At 34.3% G+C, this 13,100-nt stretch overlaps 1 protein-coding gene across 1 annotated transcript; it reads left to right on the top strand.

Moving 5' to 3' along the window:
- Positions 1–1,344: 1,344 nt before the first annotated feature.
- Positions 1,345–10,469, top strand: LOC306853238 (homeobox protein CDX-1-like; the record flags this gene model as incomplete). The annotated part of the gene is made up of 3 exons (XM_079390496.1): positions 1,345–1,705; positions 9,045–9,193; positions 9,884–10,469. 3 exons carry the CDS (start codon positions 1,345–1,347, stop codon positions 10,061–10,063), a joined length of 690 nt encoding a protein of 229 aa, XP_079246622.1. The 3' UTR covers positions 10,064–10,469.
- Between the last annotated feature and the right edge of the window lie 2,631 nt (positions 10,470–13,100).

The following is a 13,100-nucleotide window of genomic DNA, read 5'->3' as shown; positions in this document are numbered from 1 at the left end:
GCAGATAATAAGAGCACGATAGTAAATCGAGCTGTACGTGCTGACTGACACAAGGTGTTAGTGTGAAGCAGTCCGAGCGGCTCCAGCGCGAGACACGTCTGTCAGAGGAAGCAGAAGCCGCGTGTCATCATCATTTGAATACAGAGGCCTTGATTTACAGTGGCGCTCATTTGTCGCTTTTATTGCGCCTCTTTGATGTACGGCGCGCGAGACTCTTTGAAATGCACGAGCGCTTTCTGATGTAAAAGAGTCACGAGCGCCGCCCTGGCTCCAGAAAAACAACAACAACCAACACCACACCATCATCATCTTCATTATTTTAAACATTGACATAAGGTAGAGTGGAGGAAAACGCCCCCTTTAAGGACTGTGCATTTTTTTTTCTGTGAAACAAAAGTTAAATGTGTTCAGAAAAGTTGTCATAGTTTTTTTTACATTTCTGCCAAGGGGGTTCGTTTTGCCCTACAGTGGGGTAAAATAAAGTGGGTATTACAATGCAATTTGCTTTAAACATTTACAGCAAAATCAGAGTGCAGGCAGTTTTAGCTTAACATTAAAAAGAATATAATCAATAATTATTCTTATTCTTTCTATATAAGAATTACAAAATTATAATAACCTGGCTAGCTAACTACCTACCTGATGCTAACTTGAGGCCATTTTTAAATATAAAGTCCAAATATTTTTATTCAACCAACTATGCATTTGATGGAAAAACAAAGGATTTGATGTTCAGAACAGAGTAACTACAGTAATTGCCCATTGCCCCGTGGGGGGGCATTTTACCCCAGAGGGTATGTTTGAGAAAAAAGAATTGTCGTTCTGAAAATATATTTTTCTTAATTAACACGTACTCCGTATCTACCAGCCCTACTGTTCTCAGATCATATTACTGTGATGTTCAACAAAACAAGCTTTAAACACTTTTTTTCTTACAGCTGAAAATGAGATCATTTACTGTGAAATCCGTTTTCTTTACAGTACATCAATGTAGTCCGTATATAGTTACAATAAAAATTCATCTTGACTTTATCTTGTGGTTATTTTGGGGAAAAAAGTAGGGTTTTCCCCCACTCTACCCTACCATTACCATCATAATGATCTTCATCACCTAACATCTTCATCGTGGTCTTCATCACTTCATCATTTGTTGTAACTTTCGCGTCGCCAAAGCTGAAGATGGTTGATCGCGCAGGCCCGTCAGCGGCACCTGTGCGCGTGTCATAAATCAGCTCAGGTGGGTGTCCCGGGCGTGACGTCAGCGTTGGGCAAACAAACGTGCGCACGCGAGCGCTCAGGTAAGGTGAAGTTCAGTTAAAGTAAAACTTTCAGCTCGCGAGGAAAATGTCCGTGAGCTTCCTGCTGGACGCGGCCATGTACGGCAACCCCGCGAGACACCTGAACCTCGGCCAGCCGCACCTGAACGTGTACCCGCCCGGGCCGTACGCGGACTACAGCGGGTACACCGCGGCTCCGGCGCTCGGGGGCGACCTGCACCACACCGGCGGCGCCTGGAGTCCCGGCTTCGGCCCCGGTGCGCGCGACGACTGGCCGCCGCTCTACGGGACGGGTCACCAGCTCCCGGTGAACGGCGCGGAGGTCAGCGGCATGGAGCAGGGGCTGCTGAGCGGCGCTCCGAGCGCGCCGGTGGAGAGAGAGGAGCCGCCGGACTGGATGAGACGCGCCGCGCCTCCCGCGAACACGGGTGAGACATCAGCACCTCTCCTGAGCCTCTGTTAACTCACAACACTCTCTCACTCACTCCACACGATCAAAAAATTACTATGGTAGTGCCATGTTATTTGTTTTTTTTTTTTAGACCTGTACCATGTAACTGGGTGCTTTTATCCAATATACCATAGTATTACAGCGTTTTAAGACAATGCCATTTGGTAATACCATGTTTTTTAGACATAGGTCACAGTAATACCATGTAATTTGATGGTTTTATACAATATGTACTACAGAAGTACTGTTTTTTGGACACTATTTTGGTAATAACATGTTTATTTTAGACATACATCATGTTAATACCATGTAATTTGATGGTTTTATACAATATGTACTACAGAAGTACAGTTTTCTGGACAATATCATTGGTAATACCATGTATTTTTGGACATTCATCATGGTAATGTCATGTAATTAGTTGCTTTTGCTAAATATGCCACAGTAGTACAGTGCTTTTGGACTATACAATTGGTAATACCATGTTTTAGACATACCATGTAATTTGATTCTGTTATGAAATATACTATAGTAGTGCAGTTTTTTGGACAGTATTGGTAATACTGTGTTTTTTAGACGATAGCATTGATAAAACCATGTTTTCTGCACATACCTCATGGTACTAGCATGTTTTTTGACATATTCCATGTGATTTCATGGAAATATACAATAGCAGTGCACTGTTTTTCTGCACTGTGCCATTGTAAATTGTAAACAATGTTTTTGGACATGCATCATGTTTTTCCGACATGTATCATGTGATTATATGTATTGTTGAAGAATACAGTGTTACAATTTTTGAACATGCAAAACCATTGGATTACCACCTAAAGGCCGTGTTGTATCAATATGTAAATCATACAGTACCATGGTATATATCAGTATTGCCCAGTGTAATCACCTGATAGCATTCAAAGAACCTTTTGAAGAGTGCAGAAAGTGAAAGTTTTGCTTGAAAAACATTCTGCTTTTTGTGAGCTACAGTCACATCTGATCCACACACAGATCCGTTTATGAATTAGTCGTTACAGCAGAGAGATCAAAATACCAGCAGAATTCATCTGTTTGATCTTTGATGATCTCCACCATCTGGAGATCTGAAGGAGCATGTAGCTCAACAGCCAATAATAGATGTTTGCGGCCTTATCGGAAGTGCATTATGGCTAATAGTTTACAGAGTGATAAACTAATCTCTTCTGGGAATATTTGTGTAAATATGTCACACACAGTCAGGTCGGAGAAGTTATAAAGCTCAGACAGAAACAGACCTTTGGGAAACGTGGAGATTTAGTTTCAAAAGTTTTTTAGCGTCTGGCAAATTTGTCGCTTGATATTTTTAATGCTCTGGATTTGTTACTGTTGTAGTTGTTATAGAGCAATTTGATTCAATATGATTCAAACTTATCAGATTCATATTTCTTCAAAAATAACTGGTCATATATCTTAAACAGTCCAAAAGGAGGAACTGGTCTTCAGCTCTCAAAGGACTGTTGTCTAACATAGTTGGTCAAGATGCAAATGCGGTCATCGTGTTTGACTGTTCAAACCTTCTGATATCATCACATGAGCGGCGAATACGGATCCTGTGTCTAAAACAAATATAGATGAGAATGTTCAGGAAATGCTGCTGAAAATATGAAACGCTTTAGAAACACACACATGTTCCTGGCTCACCTAACTTATCTGAATGGCCTACTTATCTCTAGTAACATAACGTTTGTTTTTATATAGAGCTAATTATAATGACAACAGACTAACCTAGATACAAACCTTACACTGAAAGAATGCATGAGAAAATACATGATTTATTTACATTATTAGCTTTATTCTATAAATGAGTCATTTTCACTCTTTTAAGTGCAATCCACTGCTGCCCCCTACTGGAGAACAGTGACATACAACCCATGTTTGTGATGAATATTTTATATTTAACTTTATTATGATCCATTACATTAGTTAATGATAATAGAGACATTTACACTTTATTTTGACTTTATTTTGATCCATTAGTTATTAACAGCCACGTGTACCACTGGAGACGATTAAAAATGGGCACATTTACTTCAGCTCTCTCTCTCTCTGCACTGTAATTTCCAAAATGTCTAAACAGTCAGCTGTCTACTAAGTGAGCAACTGAAATAGAACCTCAGAAGTGCCCGATCTGGAAAAAAAGAAGAAAGAAAAAAACTAAATGAATAGCAATAGAGTTTGATGTTGCTAATTAAATTATGCATTACTCTAAAAAGTATAAAATACATAACAGATATGGGTAAAATACTTCATTTTAATTAAATACTTATCAATGCATTTATGATTATAAACACAAACACACACAAACATTTGAAATATATGACAGGGCTATTATGTGTTTAATGTTATGTTTACTAAAAATAAAATCATACAAACATTTTTCATTAGTAATAAAATAATCATTAAAATTATATATATATATATATATATATATATATATATATATATATATATATATATAAAATTTTAATTAAAAAATTCTAACTATATTTATTAATAAATAAAATAAAATATTAAAAACTAAACTTATTTTATATCAGCTACTTTTCTCATTTTCATTTAGTTTAATTTGACATACTAAAAATGGAGATAAAAATTTATTTTAAAAACTATATACACATTAAAAACTAACTAAAAAAGCAACAAATTTAATAAAACTTTAATGAAAATTAATATGACAACAGAAAAAAACTCATGTAAAATATTAAAATAAAAATAAAATATTAAAGAAAACTGGAATGTATTTTATTTTTGTTAGATGCAAAGGAAGCATTTCTAATATGTAAACTATGCTGTATAAACATTATAAAAAACAGAAACTAAAGAACTTGAACAAAAAAATTAAAAATATTAGAAGCACACTAAGGTTTGGACTGGTGTCTGCTGATACGTGCTTCTGTCTTTATCTCTTTATGCTGTGTTTATTACAGCCCATCATATGACGGTGATGATTTGTGTGTGCGTATAATGAGGTTAAACACTGTAAACCTTGATTTACTGAGTGCACACATATCCAAGTTTCATTTTTGGCCTTCTCAGAACCGGTTTGAAGAGATAAACCACAGTAAAAATCAGTTATCCATTTAAAACCCATTTAAAACAGAACTACTCAACTAACTACACTTTTGACGCCCACTTAACAAGAACTTGTGTTAGTTCAAGAAGGCGGTTCTGCAATCGCTGTACAAATAATCACTCTTCCCAAGACTTTTACCACACATTATGCATTAGTAATGTCACAGACGAATATGTTAATTTGAGGAAAGAGATAAACGAGGGCGCCATCGCACAGAGACACAGTGAGTCAGCCGTGTGTGACACCGGGTGAACAGTGTATGAAGGTCTTGCCTAATGTTAGCCGCTCGATTATTAATCCTCGTGTCTAAACACAAGGCGTCTTGAGTCGAACCAAGTGAAAGATTTTGTGAAAAGCTAATAGTAGTAGAGGCCAGCGAGTCTGAGGCAGTGCCGCACCCTGCTGTGTGCACTGTGGGAGGGCCGGAGTGCACTGATAAGGGGACGAGACTCTGTGTGTGTGTGTGTGTGTGTGTGTGTGTGTGTGTGTGTGTGCGCGTGTGTGTGTGTGTGTACAGTTTTATATATCCTAAACCTGAATACACACAGACTCATGGGGACTCATGCCATGGGTACAAAGGCTTATAAATCATACAGAATGAGTTTTTTGAGAAAGTAAAACGAAGAAAGTTTCCTAAGGGGTAGGTTTAGGTGTAGGGTTGGTGTAGGGCGATAGAAAATAAGGTTTGTACAGTGTAAAAACCATTACGCCTGTGGAGAGTCCCTACCAGGATAGCTGACCAGACTGTCTGTGTGTGTGTGTGTGTGTGTGTGTGTGTGTGTGTGTGTGTGCGCACGTCAGCCGAAGCTGCGGAAGAGAACTGTTGAGAAATAGTTTGTCTATGAAAACCACATTCTGGAGTCTTCTACACAGTGTGTGTGCATCTGTGCTTCAGTGTTATTTTAGTATCACTGAGATGCTGTTATAGGTTTTTTTTTTTCATTTTCATTTTTTTCATTTAAAAAATAAATTTAAATATTTTTTTATTTTCCATTTTAATTTCAGTTAAAATTTTATTAATACTATTAAAGATTTAGTATTATTTAAATAGTACATTTAAGGTTTATTTTAGCATTTTCCATTTTCATTTTAATATCAGTTAGTTTTAGTTAATTTTGTTGTGTAGTCTTGTCATTTTTATAAGTTACTATTTTTATAATTCTATATCTAATATCTATATAAATATTAATTATTAGATACAGAATAAAACAAAAAGCCACAAATTAAAATAAAAAAATTGCAAGATATAAACTCACAATTTTGAGAATAAAAATCAGAATTGTGAGATAGAAAGATGGGATTACTTTTTTATTCCATGGTGGATGCTTGATTTTAGTAAATTAATTTAGTTAAACTAAATCAAAGTGAAAAATATTGCAAAAAAATTTAATAAAAATAAACAAACAATTTAATATAATATATATAATATAAACAATATAATATATATAGTTGTTTATGTTTTCCCTTGTATTTATATTGTATAGGTAAAGTTTTAGAACTTTTGTTGTGTTTTTGTAATTTTTATTAGTTATTAATTTTATTTAAACATCTATATAGTTTTTGTTCATTTTTGTTTTAGTTTTAGTTATTTTAGTACATCAAATGAAACTAAATTAAAATGAGAAATGTTGCTTTGGAAACTAGCTGAAATACATTATAATTTGTTTTATTTGAACATTTATAATAAAAATAGTAAAAATGTGTTATTTAATTTAAGATTAACCAAATATGAATTGTGAGAATGTGCAGCATTTTAAAGCACTTTCTTTATATATTTCAAAATATTAAAGTATTAATAATCCTCTTTTAAAGGCTTCCTTGATTACTTTATCAGATTTACAGTCATGATGCTCAAACAGCGCTCTTTATATTTTTCTTTGTATTTTCTATACTTTTACATACTTTTTTAGAGTTTATTTTTTCTGTTTGATTTTTGATGGGAATTTAAAATTCAAGGATTTACTCTATTTATATATATTGAAAAATGATTTTGACTAAGTGAATATTATGTGTCTGTGCCACAACATTAAAGATGTTCTAAAAGTAAAAATACGGAAGTATTAGTACAAAATGGACTCATATTTGAACACTTAATTCACTCACTAAATGTTTGCTTTAGCTTAAAGGTCATTGCACAGAAAGGCTTGGAAAAGTAAAGTGAAAGTGAAGTGAAATCTAAGTAAAGCTCATGCAGAGGCTGAGCAGATTCAGACACTTCCTTTCTAACTTTCTAATGTCACGCAATCATCACATTTTAATTGACTTAAGATTCAGAGTTTCATTCAACGGGGTTAAGATAAGACTTTGTGCTTAACATATGGTTAATGCAAACATCAGGCAAACAGAACATCTCAAGACGAACCAAAAGTGTGAGAGGGATATGAACGTGGTTTACCACACTGATATTCTCCATCAGCCTCTGACGAATATTCATGTTAATATTAGCACAAGACCTTTTCTGGATGGTGACAGGTTATAAAAACAGGAAATCAGATCTCAAGTGCTTCCCTTCCTTTCTGACAGCCAAACACTTCAAAAACATTTCTACACATCTATTTATTTTCTATTTGCTCAAGTGTAAGTGCCCTTTTTACTGAAAAAAGCAGTGAATCATCACGTCTTTGATCAGTGGATTGATGATTTAGATTTGAAGTCCAACACAACCAAATAAAGAAACGCACTGCAATTGCTCACAACACAAACAAATAAAGAAACGCACTGCAATTGCTCACAACACAAACAAATAAAGAAACGCACCGCAAATAAAATTCTTTATTTTTTTGTGTTGTGAGCATTTGCAGAACCTGCTGTCAAATTGTTGAAGATGTTTTCTTGATTTGCTGGTGCTTTTTCTATTTGCATGTGTTTTCTGAAGTTGCCACGCGTTGAGCTCTCTCGGCCACCGTAGTATTTTCTCCACTTCAGCAGAACTTACACACACCAAACTTAGCAGGTTTATTCCTATCTATATTCTGAACACTTTTTACTGAGGGGTTTGTTAACTTGCACAATTTTAGTATAGCAGTTTATGTATTTGCATCTGTAAATTTAAATTACAATACATATTTTTAAAGAGTTTTTTCTCCACTTCAGCAGTACTTAAATTGACCAAAATAAACAGGTTTGTTCCTATATATATTCTGAAGATTTTTACTGAGGGGTTTGATCATATATCATTCGCTTGATTTTATTATTGCACTTTATCTATTTGCACCTGTAGATTTCAATTACAATACATATTTTAAGGCTGTTTTCTCAAAATGAGTTTCTTTCTCCACTTCAGCAGCACTTACAAAAATCAAACTTAACAGTTTTATTCCTGTCTACATTCTGAAGATTTTTACTGAGGGGTTTGTTAATTTGCAGAATTTTATTATAGCACTTTATGTATTTGCATCTGTAAATTTAAATTACAATATGTATTTTTAAAGTGTTTTTTCTCCACTTCAGCAGTACTTACATAGACTGAACTTAACAGTTTTATTCATATCTATATTCTAAAGATTTCTACTGAGGGGTTTATTGATATATCATTCACCCTGATTTATATAGCATTTTATTCCAAAAAAACATTGTAAATATGTAGTTTTTCTCTCTGACAGTTTTTTCTTATTTATGGATTGATAAAAGACAGAATCTCATCTATAAAAACCTATAGCCTAACTCTAATATGTCCACAAAGTCAAACAACAGTTTGGGATTTATCCATTTCTTTTCTGCAAATGTATGGAAATTGTACATATTTATTTAGATAATGTCTCATTTGCACATTTAAACATAACACTACAAAAATTCTTGTTATTCTTATTGTTTTCAATTCTTAAATAGTAATTTTTTAACCTAATTGCCTATGTTTTTTGCCTTAAAGGGGACCTATTATGTAAAAATCACTTTTATAAGCTGTTTAAACACAGTTGTGTGACATTCTCCCTCTGTTCACGTCACCGAGGCGAAAAAGTCCCACCCATTTGTGACGCACTCTGCCCTATTAGCATAAACACAGCCCTGAGTGAGAAGATGCAGTCTGCCATTACTGGAGATATATACAATGTCAGCGCCAAAGAGGCTTTAAGTGTTGTGTTTTGGAATCTGACACACAAATTGAAATCAGTCCCAGTAATATCTAAAAAAAAAAAAAAGAGTTTCAAAAGCCTTCTTAAGTAATCACAACTGAATATAGAAATTAAAAATATCCCTGTTTTGATGGCAGGAGGAAAGACCCGGACGAAGGACAAATACAGAGTGGTTTACAGTGATGTCCAGCGCCTGGAGCTGGAGAAGGAATTTCATTTCAGCCGCTACATCACCATCAGACGGAAGGCGGAGCTCGCAGTGGCCCTGAGCCTATCAGAACGCCAGGTAGGTTGACGGAACATGGAAAGAGGAAGTTAAACTAGCCTACGAGTTCATGCTGTGAGGTTCGTCTAATTATAACTGAGCTTCTTGTGAAAGGATGTGATATCGCTGTGCAGAATTAGATGCATGTATCGTGATATGCAATGTATTAGAAACCACAACACCTAAATTACATGTGCTGCATCTTTTAGAAAGAGGAAGACGATAGTCAGTGCCTTTTTAAAATCCCATTACTCCGTTCTATAGAAACGGTGAGTGTGAATCTCAGAAAAATTTAGAACACGTCTATATTTCACTCTAAAATCAAAACTATGAGCAATGTTATTTTTAAATAAACATAAGCAATTATATTTTTCTAAAAGAAAATGCAATTTTTTTTAGAATAATGAAGATTGTTTGCCATCATTAAGTGTTATCCAAATTCTCATAACTGTAATGCAAAAAAAGTGGAAAAAAATAATTTATTTTATATATATACACACGCAATTGCAACCAGTTGTTACAAATTATTGCAAAAATAGCTCAGAATGCAAAGCTGAAATTTCAACATTAAAATTCATTAAAATATAATTTACTAATACATTTGTTTGGCATATGTAAAGTTTATGCATGAGATAAAGGATGTGTCTGGTACAGCTAGAAGCCTCATCGTTTGTTCAATCAGGCAAATCATTTTGACTCTGTGGTTCACAGGTGAAGATCTGGTTTCAAAACAGACGAGCCAAAGAAAGAAAAATGAACAAGAAGCGACTCCAGCAGGCTCAGCAGGGCTCCACGTCCACACCGGTCAGCGCAAACGCCGCCATGGTCAGCAGCACCAATAACGGCTTGATGACAGACAATATATCGACTAACATCAAAGAGGAATACTGAAAACTCTTCCAAACAGAAGGATAAACAGTACATGTTTACATGGTTTCAGTGACACTGAGCGGAGTGTTCATATTGCACTACGCCAATGACATGCAAACACGTTTTATTGTGAATAACGTACACAGTATTTCAATTTTTGTAAAAAATTATGATCTCAGAGTATGTTGAATAATGCTTTCTAAATTTCTATACTGCTTTTGATATGTCCTCACTAACTACTGATGATGATTTGATGACTATATTTGTACCACTACTGCTTTGCTTTACTATGTAAAATATTTTACACCTACTGAATAATGGAAAAATTACTTCTTTTTTTAAATGGCGTCAACTGGTGCCTCTGTGTAATCGTTCATTTGTAAAAAGAGCATAATTTTAATAAAAAGATCATATTTGAGGAGAATGTAAAATTGCTGACATTCTGAATCTCAAAAAAAAAAAAAATTCTAATTTTCACAACAATTAAGCACATTTTCCTCCAAATTCCCTTTATTGTAATGATAATTATTACTTTTGAGTTTTTTGTGATTGCCATTATTCTCAGTGACGATTCTCGTTATAGTAGGTCATTTTTTTTATAAAATATTTGAAATGCCTTTTTTTGTCAGCATAAATGTTATAATGTGTATGAATACTTAGTTCACAATTTATATATTTATATTAAAATCTTTTTGCATACTACAGAATTTGGCAACACTTGAAGCTTTCATATATAATGCATTATAAAGGTATACATATTTTACAATTTAATGCATTATATAATTTCACAAGTAATTTTAACCAGAATTGAAAGGCATTATAATATTTGCAGACTCCTTGTTTATCATGTGTTTTATGCATTATACTTTCTAAAGATCTAGCTATGATTAGATAAGCGTTATAATGCATTTGTAACGGTCCGGTGGTTGTGGGAAAAAAAGCGCTCAAAGAAAGGGTAAACAAAAGAGGAATCTTTAATCAAAATAGCTTCAACACACGTTAGACACTATGTTAACTCAAGAGCAGACAAAACATAAGGGCAGAACTGAGGACTTATAAAAAGGAGAGGAACAAACGAGAAAACAAGGTAATTAATAGAACACAGGTGATGACGATAATTAATTAACCAAAACTAGGACAGGAACGAAAACAAGAACTTCCAAATAAGGGCAAAAAGGAAACTAAACAGAAACAGATATGTTACAGCATTACTATGGTGTTTACAATTTTCATAGGCTCATACAATGCATTACAAGCTGCATTAAAAGCCAGAATTAATGCATTAAAATACTTTTATAATGTATTACATATAAAGGCTTTAATAAAAGTGTTACCTTGTTTTTTTTATCTTTTTTATTTGGAAAAAACCCTCATTGTTCTTATTTTTCAAATAAAATAAAAATATGACCTTGACATGTTGATCAGATTGAACTAAATCACACAACGACCAGCTCTAAATCACGCTGTACTTTGAGAGGGTGGAAACCAGTTGGCGTGTGAGTGTTTACCGATCACAATGAGCCGTGTGGATCATAAGTCTTGATAACACAAGGAAACAAACACAGCTTATTGATAAAAACAGAAGCTGAAGTGGTGAGAATGTATTCAGCGCGGTCAATCATTGACAGAGAAGCCAGAGGTCGAGCAGAAGCTGCGGGCCGCATGGACGTCATCGGATGGGATGGGTGGAGCCTGTTTGTGCAGCTCGGTCAGATGATTCATGTCAATTAAAGAGCCAATAAAGACCTGATGCCAATAACGTTCATCTCATGTCCTTCAAGATCACGCGTTTGAACTGTTAATGTTTGATCGGTTACACAATGTCACCATTGACCCTCATCTAAAGGAACGCATTTGAGACGTTTGAGTTTGAGGACCGGGTCAAAATGTGTGTCTAAAGTCACACTTCAGTCAAATATAGTTCCATCTTCAGCAATACTTATAAACCAATCTGCTTTACTATAATTCAATTACGCGCTATTATATTTTACACTGAAATTAATTCCATTGGTTGTTTTAAGTAAAAACTAAATTTGAAATTATAAGGATTAATAAAAGTGGGATTTTGCCTCCCAAACATAATCGAGTACTAAGTTAGCCTTCAGTTTATTATTAGATATTCAACAAAATAATACTATTATTCTTCCTACCTTGGAATACAAATAAGAATGTTTCAGTTGTTTTTGTTCATACAATGAAAGTCAATGGGGTCCAAAAAAAAGAGAGGTCAAAAACTGTTGTGATGTAAGGATAAATTACTTTAATTCAATAATGTCCTATTATATTTTACACAAAGTTTATTGAGGGTTTTAAGTGAAAGTAAGATTTTGAGGAGCTCAAAAAAGTATAAGGAAATTATTATGGAATAATACAAGTGTGATTTTGCTTTGGACATAATCATGTACTAAGTTAGTCTTCAGTCGTGGGTATTTAAGAAATATATTCAACAAAATACAAAATAATAATCTTCTTCTTTTGTGGAATACAAATGAGACATGATATATACAAAAACCTTTTTTTTCATACAATGAAATTCAATGGGGTCCAAAAAAACAAAAAACAAAAAAACTGGGACCTTTTTTTAAATGATCTACAATACAAATTAAAATTTACACAGAAAAAAAAGAAAGTTCTACAGGTTTGGAACAAAAAAAATCCCTGTTTTTGGTCAATGTAAAAACAAATTCAATAATGTCTGATTATATTTGTTTTAATTAAAAGTAAAATTTGCTGAAGTTTTTAAAGGAAATAATATGGAATAATAAAAGTGTATGGTGGCCGAGAGAGCTCAACGTGCTGCAAATGAAAAAACACATGCAAATAGAAAAACACTGTCACGTTCCCTCTCGGGACACAAGGAGCGCGGAGACGTGGAGGTATCAATAAGCCTGTTTTATTGAAACACACACAAAGAGACGAGGAGCTTGGGGAGAGACGAACATCAATGACGATTAGACCGGACACAGGGGCTAGGAAACACAGGGCTTATAAACACAGGGAAATTGGCAAGGAAGAACAGAAACAGGTGTGGGGCAATCACATGCAGGGCTGGGGACAC

Source organism: Barbus barbus, assembly GCF_936440315.1.
Source record: "Barbus barbus genome assembly, chromosome: 33".
In the NCBI taxonomy this organism is placed as follows: Eukaryota; Metazoa; Chordata; class Actinopteri; order Cypriniformes; family Cyprinidae; genus Barbus; species Barbus barbus.
Note: the sequence above shows the minus strand (reverse complement) of the source record. Positions and strands in the feature narration are given on the sequence as shown.